Source organism: Catharus ustulatus, chromosome 2 (assembly GCF_009819885.2).
Source record: "Catharus ustulatus isolate bCatUst1 chromosome 2, bCatUst1.pri.v2, whole genome shotgun sequence".
Taxonomy (NCBI): domain Eukaryota; kingdom Metazoa; phylum Chordata; class Aves; order Passeriformes; family Turdidae; genus Catharus; species Catharus ustulatus.
Window position 1 is genome coordinate 42647104 of NC_046222.1, and position 27824 is coordinate 42674927.

The 27824-nt window shown below is 38.0% G+C and overlaps 1 protein-coding gene across 1 annotated transcript in view; it reads left to right on the forward strand.

Moving 5' to 3' along the window:
• The window catches only part of LOC116992838 (rho GTPase-activating protein 42), a 156965-nt gene that overhangs the window by 15734 nt on the left and 113407 nt on the right, over positions 1 to 27824 (forward strand). Inside the window, exon 2 of the mRNA XM_033052847.1 lies at positions 17275 to 17370. Coding sequence (XP_032908738.1) covers positions 17275 to 17370 — 96 coding nt within the window. The remainder of the gene's footprint in view (positions 1 to 17274; positions 17371 to 27824) is intronic.

Sequence of the window (27824 nt, forward strand, 5' to 3'; positions counted from 1 at the left end):
TACACGTATCAGCAGCAAAATATGTTGCTCAGTGTTAACACCCTTTTTCCAATTTGATCTCCAGATTTTATGATGGCTCTGATAAATGGTGAGACTCCTTGGAGATTCAGAAAGGAATTATTTGGCAGCAAAAATAAGTGTTAATACAAAAAATCTACTTAAGTTTGATTCCGTTATAAGAAACTGCAGCAACTGAGTTAAGTGCTTGTTACTGCCTTCATGTCCTGGCAGTTGTGAAACCAGTTTGGTTGGTCTATCCTGTGATATTCCAGATGACTGAGTATTTTACTGGCTTAAAGCCCACATCCTCTTGTGTTTCTTTCAAGATAAATATTTTACACAGCTGGAATATGCACTTTGCTGAGTTCAGTACTTAGCAAAACTGAAGCTAAAAGAAGAATCTTCTGCTACCTTCCTTACAGCTCTACTTGATCTTTAAGGGAAAATATTTGTTCGGACTCTAAAATATTATGAGGATTGTGTAGGTTACTAACGATATTTTCAGAAGTATAAAAGAGCAAGAGCTAAGAGCTCTTGAATTCTCAATGGAATGTGATTTTCTCAGAAATACATCTTTCTTCACTCAAAAAGTTGTTGTGCAAGCACCTCGAGGTGTTGCTTGTCTGTGGAGAGATGATAAAAAACAGAGTCTGACTATTATGCGCATCCAAAACATGTTCTGTTTTTTCATGCAGTAGGACAAACCCATAAATTATAAAATGATTTTTTAGACATATTTATTGGGAAGCTATATACCAACTAGTGAAGTTAGCAGCTGCATAATCTTTTAACCACTTGGGTAATTCATTTCAAAGAGATTTCTTGAGTTGAAACCTTTACTAGATTTTCTTGCTAAGACTGAACTTTTCAGGGTTATTACTGGATTTTGTTTTTCTTTGAGGGAAGAGAAGTTTCATTTTTCATGTTAGAAACAGCAGGAGGAAGGATTAGCACAAAAAAAAAATAAAAATAGGTACCTTGAGTGTCATTACTGAAAAACTGGCACTCTAAGTCCTCGTTTTTGTTTGACTTAGTTGGTGTTCTATTTCTAAGTAACTGTGTGCGTATTTTGGTGACCTCCAAATTCAATAGGAAAATAATTCTCAATGAGGCTATTTATGTCAAACTTCATGTTGGTTCTCTCAACCATATTTATAGTTACTGTTTCCCACAGTAATTTTGAGAGCAGTCTTTACTTGGTTTTGCCCAGTTTATAATTAATATTCCACAGTGATTTTTTAAAATTTTATTTTCAGTCATTAGGGGTATTAGCAGCAGAATACACAGGATTAATTTCTATATTTAGCTTGAAGGTATGATATCAAAGTTAAATTTGCTAGCTCTTTGGCCACTAAGTAATGACTGTGACCAGCTAGCATAGAGATAGCTCTGATTATGTCAGTGTTCTGCGCTCTTGTCTGTGCAGAGTGGATCCCAGGAGTATTGTTTTGTGTTAGAAGGTGCTTGTAAAAGGATTTAGCAAGCCTGTCTTTGTGAATAATTGGCTTGATAAGAGATGGTGTTGTATGTTTAGGGAACCAGGGGATCAGAATCCTTAATAGCTGAGCTATTGAGTCAGCAGGAGTCATTATGATCTCTCTTAACAATGTATAGATTGGGCGTGCTTAATTCAGATACAATTCACAAAACAGAATTGACTTTGGAGAAACTATGTATTGCCCTGCATATTAGACCCAAATATATCTGCAAAACCATCTGCTTATTGGTGGCTGTAATTTTAAATAAAATACAGTAATTTCGCGACCATAAGGCGCACGGGACTATAAGGCGCACTCCCGGGAGTCGGCAAAATTCGCCACTTTGTAGATCATATAAGGCGCACCGGACTATAGGGTGCACTTTTTTTTTGCGGCGAGGCAGCCCCCAGCTCCCCCTGCATGGTTGCTGGCCGAAGTTCCGCCCCCACCTGGCAGCCATTGGCCCCCGGGCCTGCCTCCACCCAGCTGCTGCGGCACTGCCGGCTCCCCCCACGGCTCACAGCTCACACTTCTGGGGTGGCAAATGTTGCAACTTTGTACATCATATAAAGTGCACCGGACGATAAGACGCACTTCCGGGTTCGGGGGAAAATTTTAGTCAAAAGGGTGCGCCTTATAGTCGTGAAATTACTGTAATTAAAAATAATAAACACCATCCCTCTCCCCCACCTAGTTAGTGCCATGTTTTCTTCCTCTTGCAGCCTATATTTTAATGTGTTCTGTTTGCTTATATCAAGGAAGCTAATGTGAATGTTTGGGGAAGAAGGTGTTTTGCTTGGTTGTTAAATTAATTCTCTTGAGTAATTCAGAGTCTCTTCACTGATTCATGTTTATGTACGTGTTCAACTGCAGATGAAAAAAGATTACAGTCAACAGACATCGAGCTCTGAAAGGACCGTTCATTGCAGTTAAACATTTTACATGCCCACAGAAAGAAAAAAATATTCTGCCTTTGGGAAACAGTGTGCAAAATCCAAACTACCGTGTTTGTGCTCTGTTTGGTTCGTAGTATTGCTCACTGTAAATAGCAAATGTTGTCTAGACTGAAACTTTTCACTTTACAGAGAATTCCAGTTCCATTTTGAAAGAAATCAATGATTTCAGAATTAAGTTCCGTAACAGAACTTGCTTGGTTTTAAGCTTGCTGAAAATTTCCATAGTTTTTCAAAAGTATACTTTCATGGAAAATTCCCACTTGTATTAAATTGAGTCTAAGGGAGCCATATATTAAGTCTACAACTTTGAAATAAGTCTACAACTCCTTTAAGCCACTTTTCATTGAGAAAATGGAGAGGAGGAGGTTGTGATAGAATGGAAATCCAACTAGCCAACAAACTGTGAGCCATGCAAAGCTGGTCCTTCAAGTGCAACTTCTTGCAGCATTCTTGAGGTAAAATGATATTATGGTGAGGTCAGGGACATTCTGCAGTCAGTCTTCAGATAAAAATACAGTTCTAGGGTTAAACACCAAATTTTCCTTTATGAGTAATATAAAATAACTGGTTCAGGCTCAATGTGTTTCTATTTTTTTTTCTTCCTTCTCTCAGTGAATTATTGACTGATTTACTTGTTATTGACTTTTCCATTGTGTATGCAAACAAGATGGATAGGTATTTTCCAAAAGCTTTGTCACCAACTATTTAAGGGTTATTTTGTATCTTTAAAGAAGGAATTTTTTCCCATTTCTCTTGGTGAAAACCCATATAGGCTTCTTCTAGAACTTCTCTGCAAAGAAAGACTTTCTTTCCTGGCTCTTCAATATTCCTTCAGATACTGATTCTTGAGATGGAGCTGTGATGAAGTGAGATTAAAATCTTAGCTGAAATTAATTTTAGTTGGTAGAAATTTTTATGTTTTTTGAGAAAGAAAAATAAAATTAAAAATGGAAATTGATGGAAACATTATATATGCAAAAATTCTATATTAAACTTAAATGTGAAATCTGATTTTGAAACATTGCAGTTTAATTGTGCAAACTTTAATACTTCTGTCATATTTTGTAATTTTGTTTCTTTGTTGTTTTTTTTTTAAGGATGCTTGAACTAAAGTTTAGCAAATGGCTGTTAGGAAGTAGGCATATCTGTATGTCAGGTGTTCTTCATTTTCATAGAGACTGAGGTGAAACAGAGAGCACTCACTGCAGTAGCTGGAGTAGACGGGCCTTCTGTAGGGGCTGCATTAAATGGATCAAATCAATGTTGTGCTGCTTATTTGTTTTTCTATTATTATTTTAATGAAATTAGGATTTTCTTCACTCCTTTTAACGTAAAATTATTTTTCAAAATTGTTCCCCCTTGGAAGAAAGAAGTTGCAGATTTTGTGGTGACAGAGAAGCATGAGAAGTTGTGTTGTTTGCAGCTCTGGTAAGCATCTGTTCTGACAGAATGGCTTCTGGAATAATGGGCAAGGACTAGGGAACTACAAGGGCCTGCCTAATCACCAATTTGGGGTGTGTGGCCTTAGGCAGTCTCACTTTCAGCATTTCCATGTGCAAATAGGGTAATGGAGCTGGATATGACATAAAAATGTACTTTTATTTTTTCTAGACTTGGATTACTTGAAGGCTGAGATAATTCTGTGTTTATTACTGGACTTGGATGCTAGGCAGTGAGTAATAATGGGAGAAGGAAAGAGTAATAATGAACCCTGAGGAAAAAAAATAAGAATCATTTAATAGTTGTCCACATAGTGGCTGCCCTCATGCTAAGAATAAGTTAGGAAAATTTTTGAAGAAGGGTGAAGATAATATACATGTGCGAGGAATTAAGCTTTATAATCAGTCTTTTGGGCTCTGTAAATCAACTTTTTGTCATTTATTTATTTATTTATTCATTCATTCATTCATGCAGTTATTTTTACTGTAAAAAGTTATACATAGTTTACCTCATAGTACAAATCACTAAACCAGTCCTTGCTGGATGAATTACAGCCTTGGAATATACAGTACAGTAATTTCACGATTACAATCTGCACCATTTTGACCAAAATTTTGGTGGAAACCCAGAATTGCGGCTAGTACTCCAGGGCGGCTAATATATTAACAAAAATGTGATATCTGCCCTTACCTGGTACCGTGCTGGTCCTGTCCCAAGCAAAAATGGTTTGAAATCCATGGTTTCCCGGTGTTCTGATGATGAACCAATTGGAGAACAGCTTATTGCCTGCCTGTGGATGACGGCTTTACTGAGGGGCGGGGGGTGTTATCGGGGTGAGTTGGCGCGTTCTCTCGGCAGTTTGATAAAAGTGTGTGATATTTCTCTATTTCTCTTTTTTAAGTGTTTTCAGCCTTGTGTGGCTGCGTGACTGACCGTGCTCGCGCGGATCAGGGAAGGGGCCGGGCCAGGCTGGATGAGCGGGGTGGCTGTGCCAGCTGCTCGCCCGCGCGGCTGAGAGGCTGTTTAAAGGCAACGCGGATCCATTGAGAATGCTCGCAAAATAACCACACTATTGTTCGTGTCTTTTTCGGCTTGTAAATAAAACTTGCAGGGTACACTGCCGCAGATATGATCTGTGTCTTTTTTCACTTGGAAATAATGTTTCCAAGGTCGGCACCTGCCAGGAAGCCCCGGCGATCCTGCGATTCTGTTACTAAATGACAACTTTGTGAAAGTTCACCGTGAACGAAAGTGCGGCTAATAATCGGGTGCGGCTTTTTTATTGACAAAGACGTCAACGTTGCCGACACACCAGAAATGCGGGTTATACTCCGTGCAGCTTGTAATCGTGAAATTACTGTAATTTCATGGTTATAAGCCGCACCATTTTGACTAAAACTTTGCTCCCACCCCAGAAATGTGGCTTACACTCAGGAGCGGCTAATATGTGAAAAATTTTCTGAAATTTCCAGCCCCAGAAGTGCCAACCAGGGTGCCAAGCCGAGCACCTGCCAGTAAAACCCAGCATTTCGCAGTTGTTACAAACTGGTTACTCTGTTTCGTGGTGGGTGCTGGCGGGCTCCGTGCTGGCAGCGCGGCAGGGGAGGGAGGTGAGGGCTCCGTGCTGCCATCCCCATGGCTCAAGGGGGCGGCGGGGGCTCCGTGCTACCATCCCTGTGGCCCAGGGGGGAGGCAGGGGGGCTCCCGCCCTGCCTGCCGCTGCCACCATGGGAGCGGGGGGGCTCCTTTCCCTCCTCCCGCTGCTACCATGGGTGCCGACAGGCTCTGTCCCTGCCTGCCACTGCAGGGCAGCTGCGGGCCAGGGAGAGCGAGCCCGGCGGCAGTGGCGGCCGGCCCCGAGCAGCCCCACCGAGCTGGGCCACCTGACCCCGTCGGCAGCCCCGTGCCCGCAAGGCCCGAACCAAGCCAGTAAACCCTGCGATCCTGCGATTCTGTTACTAATTGACAACTCTGTTGCATGTGGGTCCTTGCTGCGAACGACAGAGCGTCTTATAATCAGGTGCGGCTTGTGTATGGACAAAGAATTAAATGTTGCCGACACCCAGAGATGCGGCTTATAGTCAGTGCTGCTTGTAATCGTGAAATTACTGTAACTAAAGGTGTAATGGCCCACATCCTCTGGCTGTGGAGCAGTTGAAGATAATACATCTTCCATCAACCTGTCATTGCTCATAAACTGGAGAATATCTCCTTGTTGTTCAGCTGGGAAGATTGAACATTTTTATGGTCCTTACTTTTTCAGTGTGAAGTCTGCTCCTTCTCCTGTTGTTGCCTGTTGCTCAAACCGATGACCCTGGGTAGGTGGCTAAAGAGGGCTTATTCCTGGTGGTGCATCAACTCAACCATGAGTGGTAACCTACTAGCAGGTGGTGGTGATCAGTTCATGCTGTCTTGAGGCATTGAAGCAATTATAAAATATGTGTCCAAATCTTCCTGCGAAGAGCATAAGCATAACTGTTCAGGGTTGGACATAAAGCTTACCTGGTGTTACATCCTGTCTCTAGATATGGGTGAGTGCAGTGTTGTGGGTTCTGTTTTTCTCTCACGCATGGCACTGACTGTCTAAGGCAGAGAAAAACAGCAGGCAGAATGTAGTGAGGCTTCCATTGCCTCCAGTGGTTTGGGGCTTGAAGTTTTCCTGAGCAAGGGGTTAGTTATGTCTTTAATAGCTCTCAGTGGATTTTTTCTTCTGTGAACTTGTCTAGTCCTTTTTTGAGCCCACATAAATTTTTAATATCCAAAGTATCCGGTTGCAGTGAGATTCATTATTTAACTACAAATGTTAAGAAAAAGCATCTTCTTGATTTGTTTTGAGCTTGCTTCTTGCTCTATTAGACAGCCTTTTGTTTTCGCTTGGGAAACAATCATCATTTCTGTACTGCTTGTCATTTTGTAGCACTCTTGTGGCTCCCCAGTTACCCCTTTCAGGCAGATTGCTGTGTATGCATTTCTTTAAACAAGGTATTCTTGCTGTTTACTTAACATTTATCTTTGCCTCAATTCCCTATACCTTTGATATCAACAGACAGTGTTAAGGAGTGGGACAAATTCTGTGTATAGTTTTTAAGTGCAGATCTCTCTTGGCTTGATGGAGTTGCATTAATGATGTTTCTCTTTTCCCCCAGTTTCATATAGTTGCTAATATTTAATATGTTTCTTGACCATGCCTGAGTGTAGAGTAATAAACCAAACCAATTATTTTATATCTGTTTTAATGACAAGTTCTCATTTGTTCGTGATAGTAGTTAGTTCAGAACTCATTACACATGCCATAATATAAACACCACTAGTACTAATGGATAGTAAGATTATTAATTAAAGGATATCACTCTGCCAGGAAGATAACAAGAGGATGTCTTCATATGTTCCTAAATCTTTTTGTGACAGGAAAGTAGAACAAAATTGCAGAGAATTAAAGTTTGAAAAAAAAAAAGTTACATGAACTATGTAGAAGGCTAATTGGTCCTTCTTACAAGTTAGTTGACTTAAGAAAAACTAGACAGACTTCTGCTGAAAGCCAGTCAAATTCCTTATTTACTGAGAAGTAAAAAATCCAACAATGAATATGAGGGCTGTTTCTCTCTGTCTCTTTTTTTCTTTTTTTTTTAAACAAAGATCCTGTTCTTTGAAATAGCTTTATACATAGAAAGAAACATGAAACATCATATGAATACTGGTTTTTACAGGAGTTATTTCTTATTCTGTCTGGCTGAATGCAATAAATCTGAAAAGTAAAATGCAAAAACTAAATCTGTTAAGGAAGTAGTTTCATGCAAATTGGAGTTAACCTCAAACTCCTTGGGAATGCTTAATTCTGACTTGTTTAAGCAGGAGCTCACCTGGTGAAACTGAAAACTGACTTGTAGTTGTGTTTCATTAGTCAATGAAGCATATTTCATTTGGATGATATTTTTTCCTCCATGATCAGAATATAGGTATTTTGGTAACAGTTTTTTGAATTTATGATACTGCAAGTAATTTAATTTAAACCCTCTAAAATATATCCTTAAAAGGTATTTAAGTGCTTTCATGACTCTCATCTCTGTATTTTGTGAATTGCTTTCATATTTTAAAGGTAGGGGACAGTTTAAACTAGTGTGTTAAGCTTGTTTACTGTATGAAGCTGCTGTTTTTAGTATCCATTCTTTCTAAGTAGTGAAAAGTGTAGTGGTGTGTTGTAGTTCACTGGCTGTATGGTAGATTGAATGGAAAAAATCTACCTTTAGACCAAATTTGGTCAAGACATTTAGTGACATTAAACATCACTGAACAAAACCCTGCTTGATTAGGAACCTCAGTTCTGCCCTCCATATGTGGAAGTCCATATCTGACTCTCCAAACAAATGTTACATCTGTTTGTGTATGTGTGTTAGAGCTGTCACACCCCCACCCCTGTTAAGTGCAGTATTGAAGTACATGTGACTGTGATATTACTTGTCTGATCAAAAGGATCTAATCAAACATTGTATTCCTGAGCTTTAAGAGCCCAAAAAAATTTCATATGGAAAGTGTTTCATTTCCTTTAAAGCCAAGTGGTAGTATTTTCTTCTTTTTTAAATAAGCTAAATATACACATTTTAATTTTTTCCCCTCTTCTCCTCCTTCTGGTCTTACAACACATTTTACTTTGTTGCCCAAGCACAGAAAACTTTGCCAGGAAGAAGGGTGAGCAATGCTTCTGTTTCCCATGACCCTCAACTCTAATGTTGTTCCAAGAGCTCACTACTTACAAATGCCTTGATAACTGCTTTCATTCCTTTCATCCCTCCCCCGCCATCCAGCACAGGCCAGTGGGACTGATCCTCCTTTGCGCAGCTCTCTTCACATAACAGGGGAATCTACTTCATGTAAAAGTCATAGAACATAAAACATTAAAAGATATATTGCAGAATTTTTTTATAGCTGAGGATCTGCATGATAATTGCTGCAGTGATTTATTCTTGGTTGCATAGAAGCAGCTTCTTAGAGCTCCCTGTTCATAACAAAAATAATCCTATTTTTTATTTTTTCATCTGGATAGATATTTGTGGAGGGGTAGTAGTGGAGACATTACATCTTATTCTACATGTACACAGCACTGAACTGGCAGAACTGATCTTGGTCAGAAGTCACAGCTCTGACTCCTTAAGAATGTGTTGTAGCATAGGCTTTAATTGTATTCTGATATTATATTGTATATTTCTTTGTCTGCAAATAGGCACATGTATTTTTTAAAATTTCTTTGAGTGCATGATAAGATTAAGAATAAACAGAGAAAAATGTCTTATCAAGTACTACTGTAAGATCATTTGATGCACCAATACCTCACATTGCTCTAGAAATCTGGGAATTCCCATGTTTTTTTCTGGCAAGTCCCTAGCTGACAGACAGGAAATCACTCTCTGCTTTTTCAACCTCTGGCAGCATCTGCTCTTAGTTTCTTTGTCCTCTTTTTTGTGGTGCTTCTCTGCCTGCTCAGTGTCACTGGGATGTGCCAGGAGGAGTGAGAAATGATGTAGCATGCCTGATACACCATGTTTCATTGGAAGAGTCTGGGGGGAGAATACTGGAATGGGGACCCAACTCCCTGGAAAAGCCTGACACTGTTCTGGGAAATAAACATCCATGGGGTGGGGGAAGAATGTGGTGGAAGATCATGAAAAAACATTTGAAATCCCCAGAAGGAGCAAGAGAAAGTATGTTGAGGGTCAAAGCAAGTTTGCAGGGATGAAAATTTAGGAATCTTTGAGACCTTCCTGATAGAGAACTATGGAGTAGTTTTATCAACAGACAGGGAAAATACTGAGAGTGCAGATGAGTTAGTAATGATACTCAATTATTTAAGAATGTTAAAAAAGGCAGGGAAATATGCCTATTTTCAAAGATTTATTTTTCTCCAAGACAGAAGAAGTGTTGGAGTGTTAGAATATTTCAAGCCTTTACAGTGGATCTTGGTCAAAATGCATGCAGGATGAAAATAAGTATATCTGCAAAACTGTCATTTTATAGAAATGTTTTGGTTGAATATAATCTGGAAAAATATAATAATATGCTAGAAATAGTACTAAGTTATACCCTTCATCCAATCTTTACAATTTCAGAAGTAAGAGGAAACCAAATGCTCTCTGAAAATTCTAGCCATATTTGTGGAAAAAGACTGTAAAAAATTGCAGTGGTGGCAAAGGAAAATTTTCTGTTCTATCTTGTATCATGTCATTAGTCACTTGTAAAGTGTAATTCTGTGAATATGGTTTGATGATTGAAAGGTTTAGACCATGGTAATTCCCTGCAAAGTCAGCTTGTTTTCTAATCAAATGCAGCAGTATTCTTAAACAGTCTTATAAACTAAATGTATTGAGAAAAGATTTTGTAAGAATGAGGTAATGAGAAATAAAATACAAGAATGTGAGAGTGTCGAAACAAAATGGCATCACTTAATATGAGAAAGAGCTATGAAGTTACATACATGCTTTAACTTCAGAGAAACAGATGGGCAGTATGTACAGTATGGTGTCCTCCTCATTCAGGGCATACATATGTATTATTTAAAGTATTTATAATTAGCCAAAGTCAAAACAAGCCAGTCATTTTATAGACTTTACAGCTTTTGCATACTAAAAAAAATTTCATTCATTTCTTTCTGTGCTGATTAGGTGAATAAGGTTAGGTTTCCACATCTACAGACAAAGTGAGTGGGGGTAAGGAGAGGAATAGTGAAAAAAGGAATGGAATATTTTCAATATTGTCTTTTACTGTATAATATTATTTTGTTATTTTTTCAGGGAAGTTTTAATATGTTTTCTATCAAGTAAGCATGCAAATGTGGCATAAAATCATTAAACATCAGTGTTGTTTTCTTGGAGTGTCCTCAAAGCTGTATTAGACTTAGTTCCTCATTGTAGAGAAGTACTGAGAATATCCAAAGTACTCCACAAGTGTCTAAAATAAGAAGGTTGTGACTGAACAATGTTGGTGTGAATAGCTAAGTTTATAGAACATACAGACTTTCCAGTAGATCTTGCCTCATAGTGTTATGAAAGTGGGGATTTTGTTGCATTTGATCAAGGGGATTTCTCAGTACTTTTTAGAATGGGAAAGTAAATTGTTCATTTTTCTCATGGAAATATTCATGAGTAAGAGAACGACACTGAAAAATTTCAGTGCCTGATGTAACCCCAGTGGAATGCGGCAATGCATGGGCTACATGTTGACATACTCTCCTGATGTCCTTTCCCTGGAGATTGTGGGAAGAAATTAGAGCCTAAGGTAAAAAAGTAATGTGGGATTGTAGGGGTAGGGAGTTGGTAGAGAGTTGTTTGTTTTAGTTGCTTATTGTTCCATGAATAGCAAGTTGGTGAAGAATATGCACTGATGAAGCTGGCAATAAAAGGGATAAAGAGTTTATTGAGAGCAACAATGAAAGGCTGTGTCAGTACAGAGCAGTGGCCTTAGAGCTGCAAAATCTCTGGCAGTGGGTACTCGATTCTCTATTCCCTTGTGGTGTTTTCTTGTGGACTCTTTAAAAAGCATTGTGGCAAGTGGCCAGCTCCATTCGCCCTTGCATAGTCTCTACACTGTGCCAGCCTGTGTTTTGCCAAATTAAATTCTTCTGCAGAAGTTTGGATAAAATGTGGTCGCTCATAAGAGTAGAGGGTTTTTTTCTTCCTTTTGTCTTCTTTTTTCTTAGACAATCAGAAAAGTTAATGTGATCCAGAAATTAACTCAGCTGAGAATAAAGAATAACAAGTGTGTGTAAATAATTTCATCAAATAGACTTCTAAATATAGAAATACCATGGAAAATATTCCATGCAAAAGACTCCAATATTGAAAACCATGAAACCAAAGACGTCAGTAGCTGCATCAGCTGACTAAACAGATCTTTTTGTCAGCATTTACAAGGCATGTTAATGTGCACTGTAAATTGCTCTCTAACTATAGATGATCTGGACGTGGTATGGTGGTGATGTTTTATTAAATTAGGATTACCTGTTCTGGCAGCAGCCTCCAGAATTCTTTTCATATGCAGCTGAAGGGGTTAATTGTATTTCCAGCATATGTGTCAACATTCCTAGGCTCAAGATTGGTGCTTTTGGGATGATTTGTAAGCCATTTCAGGTTCCATTATTTGTGCTGACCTTCTACTATATATGCTATGAGTAGGAAAATTTTTATAAATGTGATAATTGCCTAAAACCATTGATAATAATTTATTTTTCTTTTAAAATTAGTAGTGAGCACTGAAGAGTGGAAAGGCAAAAATTGCAAAGAAAATGCATTTGGTGCCCTTCTCTGAATTACAACCTACTACTGTGAAGCTGGAAGTTTTAATGAGAAAACCCTTAAGCTAGGAAGAAATTTGAAATACAGTAGTGATATATGCAATCTTGTATGATCACTGCTTTTAACTGCTTAATCATTCATATTGCCTAAATGTAATTGTACTGCCAGCTTCTGTGTTTACAGTCTATGGTGTGGAAAAAGATATCCCACTGTGACATGTTCTACTTACAAGCAAATTGACTGTAGCAAACACAGAAGCTGTTGAAGTTCAGTGCTTCTCAGTGGGGTGTTCTTGTTCCTCCAGCTTATTTCTGGCTGTTGATATAGCTCGCATCCTTGAAGCTCATTCCCTCATAAAATAACAAAGCCAAGGAAGTTCCCTGTTCATCTTCACTGTACAAGAGCATGTCATGAACTATTTAAGGAGACATGTATCTCACAAGCATTTTCCTGAATAAATAGTGTTTTAGGGATTTGTATTTGTAATACTGAAAGCCCTTTTTACCACTTTTATGAACTTTTAAATGCTTCCTTGCTTCTGTCATTTAGTGTGGTAAGAATACTGTGAATCATGCTCATCGCTGCTATTTCACAATAATAATAATGTCTCTCATGTAAAAACTGCTTTTTCAAGTGTTTAGATAACTTAGCCTGACTAATTGTTTATAGAATGAGAGTTGCTTAAGAAATAAATCAAGAAAATAAATCTATTTGTAGAGCAATTTAAAAATAACCATAAAAATGACTAATTTTCAGGTACTGAGGAATACAAGTCAACAAACTAGATAAATGTTTCTCTGCATTTTAGCATGCTTTTTTATCAAGTACTCTGGAAATACTGTTCAATTTCTGCTGTGTTTTATTCACATATTACAATGTCTTAATGCTGAGTTTTTCTGACTAACTTGGTTTTAATAGACTTGTATATCAGTGCATGACCAAATGAGGTATCTCATCAAGCAGAGCACCACAATGCATCTATTCATATCTAGTAGTGGACTCATACTACCCCAAAGGTTTGAAACACCAAAGGTGACTGTATGTGGTCTCCTTTCCAGTCTTCAGCTGTCCTGAAATTCAGCTGACTGAAGGATTGCCTCTAATATCCTGCTAGATCAATCATCACCCCTTTGCTTCTGCTGTCTTTGAAGCCATGGTATAATAACTAACTTTGTGTCAGATGGCCAGATATGTTGCTGTTACTGTATTAGCCAGAGTGTCTGTTGTTTGAAGTCCCATTTACTGCATTCCAGCTGGTGCTCAGAAGTTCATTTAGGCATGTTTAATCTTCTCACTAGGTTTCAACTGCTGTTTTTCTTTATTAACCCAGTGAATGATACCAGCCTTTCCCAGGATGATTGACATCAGTCAGGAAGAACATTGGTTATTGGAACTCCATTTGCTAATGAAGTCATCTTTGTAAGCAAACAAGTGAAAAGACTTTGGCTTTGATGTGTTTGCTGAGAACACTTTCTTGCAGGATGCTGCTAGGGTAGGGATATGAGTCCTCTGCAAGTGCTCCAAAGTTTCTGCTTTTGGAGATTGATTGATCCCTATCAAAAGTTTGGGCTTTCTGCTGTTCTTCCAGATACCAGACTGGCAAAACCAAACAGATGACAACCTTCTTAGCCCAATAAAAAAATTCATTGTGCTTACCAACTTGTGGAAATCTTGTCAAATGTCCTTATCTGTAGGACTTTGTTCTTGTTGTGACAGGCTGTGCCATGCCAAAGCATACACTTGTTTTTTCATCCTTTGGGAAACAGCATCCATCATTTCATCACACTGTTGCAATGTATTGTTCTTTCCTTCTCCTCAAGACTCTATATAAGAAATTATTTTATGATCTGTTTAAAAAATCCAGGACAAGAAAGTGGAAGAACAATTCTGGTGATACAACGGGTTTGGATCATAGTTTTATCATCCTATATTCAACTGTAAGGCCCTGATACCTAAAATAAGTTAATATATTACAATTACAATTCATATTACATACTTCTCTTTGGAAATGTCAAAGAAAGTGAGTCTTAAATAAACCTGCCTTCTAGAATAATCCAGAGGATTTTTTTTTCTTTTTCTTATATATATATTTTTAAATATATGTTAAATAGATTAATCAAATATATAAAACTTCAGGGAGAAGTGCAATAGAGTAGTGCATTTCATGATTCCTCAGAGACTTTCCTGAATGGATGATGACTTTTATTATTCTTTCATTAGCATTATGATACTGATGGTTGGTATTGTATATACCATATGCAATACTGGTATTATATTACTTTGTTTTGGTTAAGCTTTGTTGTAGTTGTCCTTTTATTATTTCCGGTCACAGTGTGGTAGCTTCTTTAGTACTTCCTTTGTCAACTCTGCAAAAAAAAAAAAAAATAATCCTGTTGGCCAGTTGACTCACTGCAAAATGGTACTGAATCCTTCTTTGGAATTGAAGAAAGCAGGGAACAAATACTAGATGTGAGTACTCTCAGAAAATGCCTATTAACAGAGCTGCCCCTCTGGCAAATGAGGGTTATCAGGTTACATTTTTCACTCTTTTCTAGCACACAGAGAGATTACTTCATTTGAGTGCCTGCAGAAAAGCAGGGGCAACAACAGTTATGAGCTCATTTAGACTTTCAAGCAGCCATCCTTCCCTGGATGATAGACTCCTACTACCAGTCAATGAAGCTGGTGAGCTTTTTATAGTAACTTAGAAGATCAGTTGTCACTGCTTGAGGGAAAATTTCTGCCCTATGTGAATGTCCTAGTTCATGTGGATTCAATGGAAGGAGGGACATGACTTTGCAATGTACTTGCTGAATAAGAGCATCTCTGAATAATGCCTCAGTTTCTAAAAAGGTGGTTTATGTGGTGATTGCCTTCCTTCTAGAAACAGCAGTATGCATCGAGGATGCTCAGTGACATTAAGACTTTGGGATATACAGTGACAAATTACATCTTATAAAACTGGGAGAGGTCACTGTTCTGTCTTCTCTTTTCATTTTTTTTGTCCATCATTTGCCTCTTCTTGATTGGAGACAGTTGCTCTTAAATCGGTTTTAATTCAGTTTTGAATCTTGGTATCTTTTAGAAAAGATGAGCTTACTGCACAGCTCCTCCTTTCTGTGACTGGTTTTATAATTTTATAATCAATTGAAGTGATGATGCTCTTAAGAAAGTGATAAATACAATCAAGTAGTACCTCATGGTCCAATGTTGGTGATTCAACTGCAATGTCAGATATTTACAGAGCAACTCCTAATTCAGCCTTTAGGAAGCTATCCAAGTCAGCTGGAAATTTCTGTAGAATAATATTTTTTTATCTTTTCAGGTTAGATTAACTTTGTACAGAACTTGTAAATGAGTGTTACAGGAAACATCTGACCTTGGAACTTCATTTTACTCTTAACTACATTGAACAGCTTTAATCTTATTATGGTACTGTCTAATACTCTCGAGGTATTAGGAAAGGCCTCATATAGAGGCAGATATCTCCAAATGGTATCTTGCTGCATGACTTTATCAAGTTATCTAATAAGCTCCTTAATTCTTCACACCCACTATTTCTGAGCTAGGTTAAACATACCTCCTTCGGGTTCAAAATATATAAACTGTGTCTGATTTGCTGATTGGCATAATATATGAGTAATCCGGGGTATGAAATAGGCATTGAGTAAATTCTGAGCAGTGCAAAATCCAGGAAGGGATTCTCTTGCTTGATAGTGATTAGCTTTAGTTAAAATTTTTAAAAAACAGTCATCTTATTTTGTGGATTTTTGTTTGGGGGTGTTTGAAATCTTTGTTTCAATCAGTTTTCAATTCTTATTTAGGATAGAGGAATGGTTCTAACTGTTGGAGATCATTCAAATTTAAATGATGATTTGTGTGTATGGGAGTTGTTTGTGTGTTGGTTTAGGATATTAGACCAATTTGTATATTTATATGTTAGGTTTTATACCTGTCTGGAAGAAGATTAACCTTTTTAATTTTGTATCCAGCATTGAGTGAATGAGTATTTATGGCTTTATGGTAACAGAGAGTAAAGAAATCACAGAATCACAAAATGACTGAGGTTGGGAGGGACCCATGGAAGTCATCTGGTCAAGCTGCCTGGCTCAAGCAGGGCCGGTTGCCCAGGACCACGTCCAGACAGCTTTCCACCATCCCCAAGGGTGGAGACAGATATGTGATGCTTTTGAAACAGAATTAATCTTTGCTTTCATTCATAAATTATCTTTACCATGAATTTTCCTTAGATTTAGCAGATACCAGAATCTTAATTGTTAATTTTCCTGGCATCAAAATAGATTCCATAGATGCTGCCTTCATGATGCAGAATATTGTTGTTGGTTTTCTGGGCTCATCTGGACTGGTGGTGTTTTTAAGTCTTGACCAAGTCCATTCATTAGCACATTAATCTCTCCATTTGCCATTAATGTTTCTTAAAAAAAGAAAAGAAAAGAACAGATTTATGTGCTTGAGATTCTGTAATTTTTAAATGTAATTTTATAATGAAATTCTGCACTATCAAGTTGGATTGCTTTGTGAAATTCATTGAAAATAGTGCTCATAATCCATGGATTGCCATGCTGATTTGGTGGCACTTGCATTTTTTTCTTTTCTCTTCCATTTCCTTTTATAATGATTTTGCACTGAAACATTATACAGTGTGGTGTATGAGAATAATTAGAATGTAATTATTTTAATAATGGTAATGGAAAAAACTGTCATGAGCTTTATTTTAATTTGTGAACTAATATTACAATATTATAAAGACTACTTACATGAGCGATTTATCACTAGACCATAATTTCTAATTCTAATTTCTTGTTTTTCAAGATGTAAAAAAGTTCTTAATTGTCAATGTATTAATGTATTAATGATACATGTATTAATGTTTGAAATCTTGCATCAGCCTCAGCTTGTTTCTTAGGTGTCTAGGATATCTCAGGTATTTGATTTTGAAATACTGATGGTGATTTTAAAATGAAGTTAATGTCCAAAAATGATACTGGAACGGAAACTTCGTCAACAGAAAATACTTAATGCAGAAATGCATGATACCTTTCTCCAGTGTAGTTCTAGTGGAGTAATTATGATTTATGTTTTTTTCTTGAATTCTAGATTTATCCATGGCAGTACAAAAGTTTTCACAGTCTTTACAAGATTTTCAGTTTGAGTGTATTGGAGATGCTGAAACTGATGATGAAATTAATATTGGTAAGTACTCCCTTTGCTTTGCTGTCAGTAACATTTTAATAATTTCTTATAGAATGTTATCAGAAATACAAGTGGGGCAGTTCACAGTTCTTTTTTAATAGTTCATGTCACAAAAATAGAAAAAATTCAATTAATAGAAGCCATGCCAGACTTTAAAAATAAGTGTCAAAAAACTATGTGTTCATGGCATAGCTTGATTGTAGCAGATGTAGCAGAAAGTATACAATGCTACTTTTTGTCAGCTAAGTCGACTGTGAATCCACTAAATTCTGCTGCTACTTTTATGTTTCAATAAGTTTTCAGTGGGTTACTAAAAAGTATACGAGTTGTCTGTGATGTAACATCAGTCTACAAAAAACACCTAAGTGCCTGGTAAGACACAGGGAGTATTTAAAGGTCTAAAAAAGAGAATATCTTCATTACAACTTGTGCATTCCTAAGTATGTGGTTTTCTTAACTTTTGCCAGTAAAATTTACTAGCTGCCTATTGCTCTGTCTGTACACATGCAGAAATCCTGCATTTGCAGAACTGAACAGCTCAACTTGTCTTGAATGTAAGCCTCTTTAATGTCATCAAAATACTCTTCCCTCAGCAGACTAATCCTGGAAATGTTTCCAGGGTTCAGAAATTCATCCACTCTTTACTGCAAGGCATTGCTGCAGTTGTAAGGCTTTTGCACAGTAGCACAGCAGCTGGAGTGCTTTAACCCCCACTGGTAAGAAATTTGGATTATAATCCATCTTCAGAAAGGCTAAATTCAGTATCATAAGTCTTACATACCACATGGCCCCCATGTGTCTCCTAAAACATCTGAGAGGAAGTAAGATGGTTCTTGAAGAGTAGTGGCTTCTAAAAATAAATAATTTGGCAGTACAAGAGGGAATGTAGGACTTGTTGGTATTTTTTTAAGAAGTTCTATGTAAAGCAGAGAGGAAACTCGGATTTAGTCTTTTCTAAGTGTATCTATTAGTATGTTCTATTTTCAAGTCTCCTCTTCCTTCAATTTTTTCTTTTCCTGGCTGAGTCATTGGACAGAAGGTCTGAACTGCTTGTTTTCTCTCACAAGGTTTGCCTCATTGTCACCCTACAACATTGTGGTAGTCAGAAAACTGTCATCAAGGATGACTGGTATTTGGTCACAATCTTTCACTAACTTCTGGCAGGGAATGGGAGGGGAGGTTTTTAATTTCACTGACAGTTAAAAATAGGGGAATGAAATCACTGAGCTGCTGCTACTCAGGTGTAAATCTGCATACATTCTTCAGGTGTGTCCAGCTTGGAAAGAGGCATGGTGTGCATGTACTCTTTGGCATGCTGCGTATTATTTCTTGACTGTTAAAATTGTATATATATGTTTTTAAAATAGATCTGCAGTATCTCAGCTATATGTCTTAGATTTGGTCAATAACTTTTTTTCCAAGACATATGGTTTTGCATTTAAAATCAGGTGACTGAGAACAAAGACAACATTCATTTTACTTGTAACCTAAACATAGAAAAGAAAAGACATTTTATTGTTTGGACATTAAACAGGCATTTAAAACTATTTAGGGAAAAAACACAGTTCATGAAGCTTGACAACTGATTTATTTCACTTGAAGCTTCAAAGAAGGGATTTCTAGCTTCTAAAGGACCAATTGCCTGATGGATTGTCATGTACATCAAAGAAACTTCTAAGAGTAAAAGGTAAACAGACAGGAATCAAATTCAAGTCTACCAGAGCTTGAATGATACTGTGTGCTGTTGTAGGGTAAGGCTCAATTTTTGATCTCCCTAGAGCAGTGACCTAGAATTTATCCATATCTTTAACATGCCCCAACAAGATAGATGTTTGCTTATCATCAAAGACAGCTTTGTATAGATGAATCCTTCTCTGTACCTCCTTCTGCCTTCACCTCCTTTTTCTAAAAATGCCTACAACTGTGCATGCCAGTGAGAAGTTCTTTTTCAGTCTGCAGTGATATTCTGATTTGATAACATCTGTAAAGCCCTACCATATGCATAGGGGCTTATTGTAAGGACTACATTTCTATTTCAAGCTTAGCATTGAAAATCTATCCTAATACAACTTAGCACTGGGAATTCACTTCTGAACAAGACTTCTTCTGTCAGGATGTGAGTATTTAAAAAAAAAGTTCTGATTCTGTCAGCATCAAATGTGATTCAATTTTTTTGATTTTTTTTTTCTTTTTTTTTTCTTACCAATGAAAATATTTGGAATTGAGTTGATAGCTCCATTAACATATTTTGAGGCAGTACTGGAGTTGAGGGTCTTTCTTTAGTAACTAAACACAACGGTTTTTTTTCTTATTTTCTTTTTCCAGTCTGATATCTACTAAGAGCAGTTTGATTTACATTTCCGATAACCTGTGCATTTTTAGTTGCTCTTTAAATATAACTTATCTATTACAATAATTCCATTACATAAAACATGTAAGAATTAATTGTAGTTAAGCTTTGTGACACACTGCACATAAACAGAATTATGGTGGTGTTCTTCATACTTATTTTAATCCATCTCTTATTTAATCAAATGATTTATTTGTTTGGGTTGGTTTGTTTTGCTTTAATTCCTGTCTTTGACTTCTAATTTTGATGATTTGTAATCTTTTATTTACAAGAATTTAATTCTTGTACAGAACGAGTGTTTTCGTTTGACAAAAAAAGTCTTTTTCACGTCTTTGGCTGTATTTTAGGTAGTTTTTTCATGTTGCTGCAAGTTACTTCATAGTCACTTTCAGATATACCATGCCTAGTTCAGAGTCATTTTATGCACAAGTTGTAAGGAATTTGTCTGACTTTCTTGGGTAAGCAGACTGCCTTGTTCCTCAAATCATCTACAGCTCTTATGGTTTTGGTTGGTTTTTTAACTGTGAACATCAAAGGATTCAAGCTATAAAAATCTTTTCATTTTTAATCTTTTTGCCAGCAAATTCAATTTGGGAAACAGTGGTCCCCATCTTTACTAGTTGTTCTCATTAAAAAATAAAACAACTAGCAACAATTGCTGGTTTTGTCTCTTCCTCCGGTTTGGAATGCTTGTGGAAGCATGTGATCTGCAGCAATGCATGGGCTGTACTGTTTGATGGCAGAACATGGTTATTAGCTCCAGTTGCATGTGATTCAGCAAAGCTATAATTGCTTTTTTGTGCAACAGAAAGTTTTGTAGAAGATGGCATTTTCAATGCAAAAATAGCAAGATGATTGGCAGCAAATTAATAATAATAAAAAGCCATAGTAATGAAGGTTTGATGTAACTTGCCCTTACTCTGAGAAGAGGGTGTTGCTTTCCTAATCTAACAACTCTTTTCCTCAGAAATACCAACACTTGATAACACTTTGCCATTTGCTTTTTAGACATATTAGCCTGCTCTCAGCCCTCTTTGTAAATATTTTGCAAAAAAATTAAATACAGTAATTTCACGACCATAAGGCGTACCAGACTATAAGGCGCACTCCCCAGGAGTCGGCAAACTTTGCAACTTTGTAGATCATATAAGGCACACCACTTAAGACGCACTTTTTTTTTGCCGCGAAGATCCGTGCCACGCGCAACAAAGTAACGAATCAGTAATGGAAACCTGCAATCGTGGAGTTCACTGGCAGGTGCTCAATTTGGAAACATTTTTCACAGATCGGCGTAAACTTTAAAAGGCAGCCCCAGCCACCCTCCCCGTGCAGTGGACCCTGGCACTCCCACCCGCCCCCAGTGCCGGCTGGCGCGGCTTGGCGCGGCCGTGGGGCTGCTTCTCCCTTGCGGCTCCGTGCTGCCACGGTGCTGCTCCCCCTCGCGGCTCCGTGGAGCAGCCGTGCCGTTCCCTCGCTCGGCTCGGCACTCCTGCCGTACCACCTGTCCCTCACTGGGCTCGGCGGCGCCACTGCCATGCCACCCGTCCCTCGCTCGGCTTGGCACTCCTACCGCCTGTCCCTCACTCAGCTCGACGCTCCTGCCATGCCATTCCCCCTCGCGGCTCTGTTGTGCCGCCATGCTGTTCCCCCTCATGACTCCGCAGAGCAGCCCTGCCACCCATCCCTTGCTCGGCTTGGCAGCCCAGCTGCCCTGTTGCCCGTCCCTCACTTGGCTTGGTGCACCGCAGCCCCGCCGGCCCCTGTCGGCTGTGGCCCCAATGGCCCATGCTGGCAATAGCCCTGCGGGCTGCACCTGCCCCTATCAGCTGTGGTCCCACTGCCCCCAGCACTGCAACCCCACCGGCCCCTATCAGCTGTGGCCCCTCGACTCAGGCCGCCATGCACAACAAAGTAACGAAGTAGTAACGCCTCCCTGCCCACGCTGCTCCTGGTGCCTGGGGCTGCTCCCCCATCGCTACTCAGCGCTCCCGCGGTGCCACCCCCTTCATGGCTCTCACTTCCAGGGTGGCAAATGTTGCAACTTTGTACATCATATAAGGCGCACCGGACTATAAGGCACACTCCCGGGTTCGGGGAAAAATTTTAGTCAAAAGGGTGCGCCTTATAGTCGTGAAATTACTGTACTTAGTATTGACAGTAAAGGAGGTCAGTCGTTTGTCTTGCCCAGTTGAAGTTTTGTGTAAAATGGATGCATGATTTTGACATGTTTCAAACTTATAGGTAACATAGAACTTTTCATGGGTAGGGCAGCTGCAAAAACTATGTTTCTAATGATCGTATGTCTTTTTCCTCAGTATGCACTGCACGCACAAATTTTGCAAGGAGAAAGTTTGCTCAGTTCCTCCTGGTATTATCCAACTTGTATCACCTGACTCTTTCCCTAGTAATTTCCCTGTTTCAATCCTCTGTTATTCTGTTTGTGTTATCTGGTTTATGGTTGCTAGAGATTAAAATAATAAACATTATTAACTCAATGGGATTCTTTCTTATGCCTTTAACAAGTTTTTTTATATTTTGTATTGTGGCTAAGTATGTATCAGTGACATCTAATATCTGCAGTATAAGACCATGCTCTTCAGAATGAAAAAAAAAAGACAAATAAATACATTCTCATATTCTGGCATTCAATATTTTAGTATCTGTATTTTATTAGCATGTGCTGCTCACACATGCTAATATGTGAAAAGTGCATGTCCTTTCACTCCATGACTGCTGGTTTTGAAGTTTGGGATTTTCTTCCCTGAAGAGAATTATATTATGATGTTTCAGGTAGCATCAGATGCTTGATTTAAGAATGTAATAGGATTATGATGACTTGTACAATCATTGTTAATTGAGCCACAAGGAATAGGTCAAAAGTTCTAAAATGTGGTATCTTTTCTTGTGGGCACTGAATTCTTCTCTTGCTGCTAGCAGTTGGGGCTCATGATCTTTGCTGACTCACATCTCAAGTCGTTCATAGGATTATTAAATTGCTTGCAATTAACCATCTACAGAACTGTTAGCTCATACCTGGCAGTTACGTTGTTTACAGAAGTTTGTTTCAAGCTGAAATTTGAAAAATCTTCTCAAATGTAATAGAGAGAAAGAACTAAAAGCCAAACTAAAAGCCAAAGAAATGCAGAATGCTAATAGTAGCTGTTTGTTAAGAGTCCACTGCTGTGTTTTGCTTCTTGTTTTAGTTGAGCAGTGAAGCCAGAAGCTTCATCTTCATTTTTTCTTGTACTGGGCATCCACATGCACAATGCTTTTCAGTTAGCATTTGCTCTACCCTCCTGGAAAGCTTGTTAGAGGACAAGCATCCTGTAATTCAGAGCAGCAAATAAATCTGTACTGGAAAATTTTTATATTGAACTGCACCCTAAACAGGGGAAAAACTAATGACATTTCCTTTCTTCCCCATCTTTTGTAACAGTGTAAAAGTTTAATTGACTTTAAAGAGGTACCAAATTCCATTTTTAATAGTACATACTGTGGATGCAATGCTGTATTCAAATAATGAATTTAAAACAACGACAAAAAAAGCATAGGAGCTTTACACAAACCTACATTGTATAGAGACAAATCTTGACAATCAGGCTATAGACTTGGCAGTCTCCAGGTTAGGACACTGTCTTTTGGAGGCTCATCAGGAGTCTGAGAAGGTAGATGTCAGGTTACTCGTCATTTCAAGCCACTTTTACTTGTGGTGTGTAATGGCTTCTTGAATTTGCTTGACTCTTCCTGAATTATGTATTAAATGCAGTCAAGCCACCTACAGTCTGAGTCACTTGGATATCTTACAGGTCATCTCCTTAATTACTTGAGGTTAAGCTTTCATGTTCAAGAAAGTTATTTTTGGGGTTAATATTATACCTACTTTGCACTGAATTCCTATTTGTAACCAGGCTTTCAAATGGAATTACCAAATTCCAAGTAAGTCTAAAATTACTTCCAGCATCTCAGGTGTGCTACTGCCTTATCCAAAGCAAAGAAAGAAAATGATCTCGCCACCACCTTGAGGTCAGAGTTCTGGGGGTGGATTTTTTTAGTGTAGGCATCATCCCAACAACTATTCTAGTGCTTGAGTTTGTTGACCTTGTGGAGCAAATTAGAGAAAAGCGTATTTACAAAAGGTGGTTTTATTTTAGATGGGTGGGGAAAAGTTGAGTCCTGAATTAGACTAGAAAGCTATTTACAATGGAGAGTGAATTTGCATAGAAAGATTGCATGCTGTTTTTCCACAGTAATTACCTGCTTAGATTTACCAGCTCTTTTTCCTCCACCTGAAAGAATGAATTTTAAGATTTAACTTTTTAGATTACTTTCAAAGCAACTTTGCTTAAGGACAAACCCTGTCACAGGACAGGGTTATTTGGTACTTGTATTGGATTATTTTTATCTACAGAAGTTTAGTGGTAACAGTTTATGGGAGGAACTCAGCAGAATCAGGGTGTGAAATGCCTGAAGTATTTGTTTCAAATCTGTTGATTCTGTTCCTGCCATTATTTTTTTTAATCCCTGTTGCATATTTGACAGTTTAAACTAATGCCACCTGTTTCCGGAACTCTATTGTTTCTTGACTTCAAGAAATGAGTCATTTTATGGTAGTGCTCAAATCCTATCAAGGGTACAAAACAACATCTGCCCCAGAAAGTGAAGGTTGGCATTCTGTTGGTCGAGCCCAGAGCTCTTGTCCTTGCTTTGGAAGGGCAACTGAAGATGACAAATCAGGAAACAAAATAATGGTGCAGTACATTTTTATCTGTTCAGAAGGAAAAGGTAAAATAAGTTCAACAACACTGTCCTTGTTGTTTCTTTTTCTCTTGGATACCTACCGGAAGGTTGTTGAAATTTGCATGCTCCATCCTCTGTTGATCTTAACATGAGTATTCAAATGTAAAAACTGAATTGGGGTGGCTGATGCAGTTACTGCCATTTCTGTTTGTCCTACCTTTCTTCTGTGTCAGGAGTAGCTGACAGTAGGAGCTCTCCCAAGTCCCTGTAGTTTGCATCCTGGTGTACTAACAGGTACTAACAGTACTAGCAGATGCTAAAATTCATGTTAGTTCATTTTACTGTGTTGGACTGCAGACTGTGGTGTCTCAGATACTGCTTGCCTTGGAGCTCCTCCTGTGCGCAGAAAGAGGTTGAGGCAGGCAATGGACAGCAACAGCTTTGTTGTCCTGGTGCATTCTGCTAAGGAGTTAAGGTGAGTCAAAATTTGATCTGAACAGCTGAGTAGATGCATGGACAAGTCCATGGTATTCACAGAGTAAGATGAAGTAGCTTTTGTGTCTCTCATTGATATTTTGATCTTCTGGATTCTCGAAAGTGTATTCTACTTTATTGTCCTCATTCCATGCCTTCAACATACCCATTTCCCCCTTCTTTGTGATTTCATTTTTTCTGGATTTGGCCATCCCAGCAGAAGTATGAATGCCTGTGGGGAGACAATCTAAAGACTAGAGTGTTGCTTTATAGAATTGTTTTGAAAATAATGAGTATGTACTGTTGATGCATATAATACACTTCTAGTAAAATGGCTTAATATTTCAGAGTTGTCAGGCTAGCATACCTCTTGAAAAATAGGATCTTATTTTCAAAACCAGATAGCAGTTTGATCAACTCAGCTTTGGCATATTCATCTTCAGGTTTAAGCAAGTAAAATAAAGGACTTGTACTTTCTGAAATCAAAATGCTTAGTAGAGTTTAGGGTTTTAAGTACAGGAACATTTTGATCCCTTTGTAGGCGTAAATTCATTAAGCAATTATGGCAAACCTAACATCTGCTGAAGTATTTGGTGATATTTTTCCTGAACTTTTTCACTATTCAGGCAACAAATGCACAAAACTTTGAAAATCAGAAAAACAGTATTAATGATTCTCAGTTGCATTCTGAATATATTGCTTTTGCATTTACTTCCTCTGTTTCAGCACTCATACAGAGCCACACACAAATATGGTTTTTACAGCTGGGAGGATTAAAATATCAGGATTTTTTCCTTCACTTAAAGTATGGATGGGCCTCTGAAGAATTGGGTATTGGCAAGCCTGAATTGTAGTCATAATTGCTTCTAATTCCTTTGTTTATGGAATGCTATGATTGAATATTACTTTTGCAGCTTAACATTGCTGCAAACAATGTACATTTCTCAGTGGTTGTTTCCTATGTTGTCTTGTTATTTAGCTGTTCAAAAAACTTGAGCTTGAATCAGCAATTCTTATCTTAGAACGAAAGATTTGTACTCATAGTACCTTTATATCACAACTCTTTCTAGTGGGATGGGGGAGGGAGAGCAAGAGAGGATTGTAATCTGATTGCATCAGAATCCATCTTTGAACTTAACTGTTTCTGAATATTCCATGTTTTTTAGAGCTGTTCTTCCTCTGATATGTGATAGGTTATCAGTCAACTCTGGCAAAGCCAGATCTGTTCAAATCAAAGGTTAATGGTCAATTTAGTTGTGGTAAAGATTAATTGAATTAAATGAACTTCTATGGTATGCTGTAGCTTTTCAATAGGGGCCAATTCAAGCTGCTATTTTTTTTGAAGTAGGTCTCCAGCAACACTTTAAGATCACTTCGAACCTGTTAGACAGAATTTGTGTATTGAATATTGTTTTCCACACCCTACTGAGTTCTGTAGCTGTAGAGCTCAGCTCCACTGCTTTGCCTGTGGCTCCATCAGGTGAAAAGAGAGGCTGATTTCTCTTTGACAGGTATGATAATATAAAACCCCATTTTGTAGTGTGGCATAGAGATGCAGCATTTCTTAATGATCACTTATCTAAACCCCTATCTCATTATTCTGTGAAAACATAGGAGAAATTATGTATTTGTTGTGACTCGTCCCAAAAGCCTCTACCCCTTCACAGAGCTGTAGAAGAAAGAGGAGAGACAAGAAAAGAGTTAGTCATTTGTAGACTATTTTGATAAAATGCTTTGTGCAAGCACATGACTGCTTGAGAGATCCTTCTCATGTTCCTAAGAAAATGGAAGAAATTATTTAGATGATTTTAAATGTTTTTGCTGGCAAGCCAAGATGCTGTGTTTCAGAAGAGGTGCTGTAGAATAGTAGAGTCTAGAATGAGCTTTTTCTACCACATCTCTGCCATGTTGAAGAATTCATGCTGCACAAGATAGGAAGTTTTCCAAATGTATTTTCAAAATCTGTACTACTTTTGTAAATAGAGTAGCACACTAACACAGAGTAGATATGCAACTGTATTTTTAATAAAGCATTAAAAGTGTAATGGTGGTAATGGAATTATTCTTTGATGTGGGTTTGTTTTTGTTTTGTTTTTAAAAATGTGCTGTGGGTTAGACAGCCATTATGAACTTTAAAAATTTTTCAGGACTCTCTGAAGTGTTTTGCACTTGCTTGATCTATTTTGAATTTCTACTTGTTTTTGCTTTGTGAGGTTCTGCATGAGTAGGGCATGGCAATTTACTCATATAAAGTCAAGTAATTGTATTTATTTAAAATGTGTAACATTGCATGTCTTCAGGTGATCTCTCCAATTACTGTGTTTGACAAGTGCTGACAGTAAATCTGGGAATTCTAGATAACCTGAACTTTCTTGCAAATCTTAATTTGTATATAAACATGTAGCTTTATGTGTAGACCTCCATTGAAAAGTAGTGGAGTGGAAAGTGTAAAGGTATTGGCTCAAAGAATTGTTTTTACTTTTGTACAAGGCTTGTACTTGTATGTTTAAATATTTGTGACATGATAGCTACTTTTTATAGCAAAGAATTCTCGAATATGATACTGTTTGTAACTGGCTTACCCTGATGGAGCTTTGTTTCTGTAATGGGGAAAGGATTTTTACTTTTAATAGCGGCCCTGCACTTTATGCTTTACACATGTTTAGAAAAATACTTCAGAAAATCCTTTGCTATATTTGCTCATTAAGTTTTGCAAAGTGAAAATACTCTTGAGTTAAAGTTGCCTCATATAGTATATACTTGTTTTACTGTCCTGCGAACACGTCTTGCAGAGCTTTGGTCTTCAGTTAAGCTCAGATCTTACTTTGGTGCCTTTTATGGTTCTTATGTTGGCCTGCAGCGTGGGGCACACGTGCATGATGCTCAGGCAGGA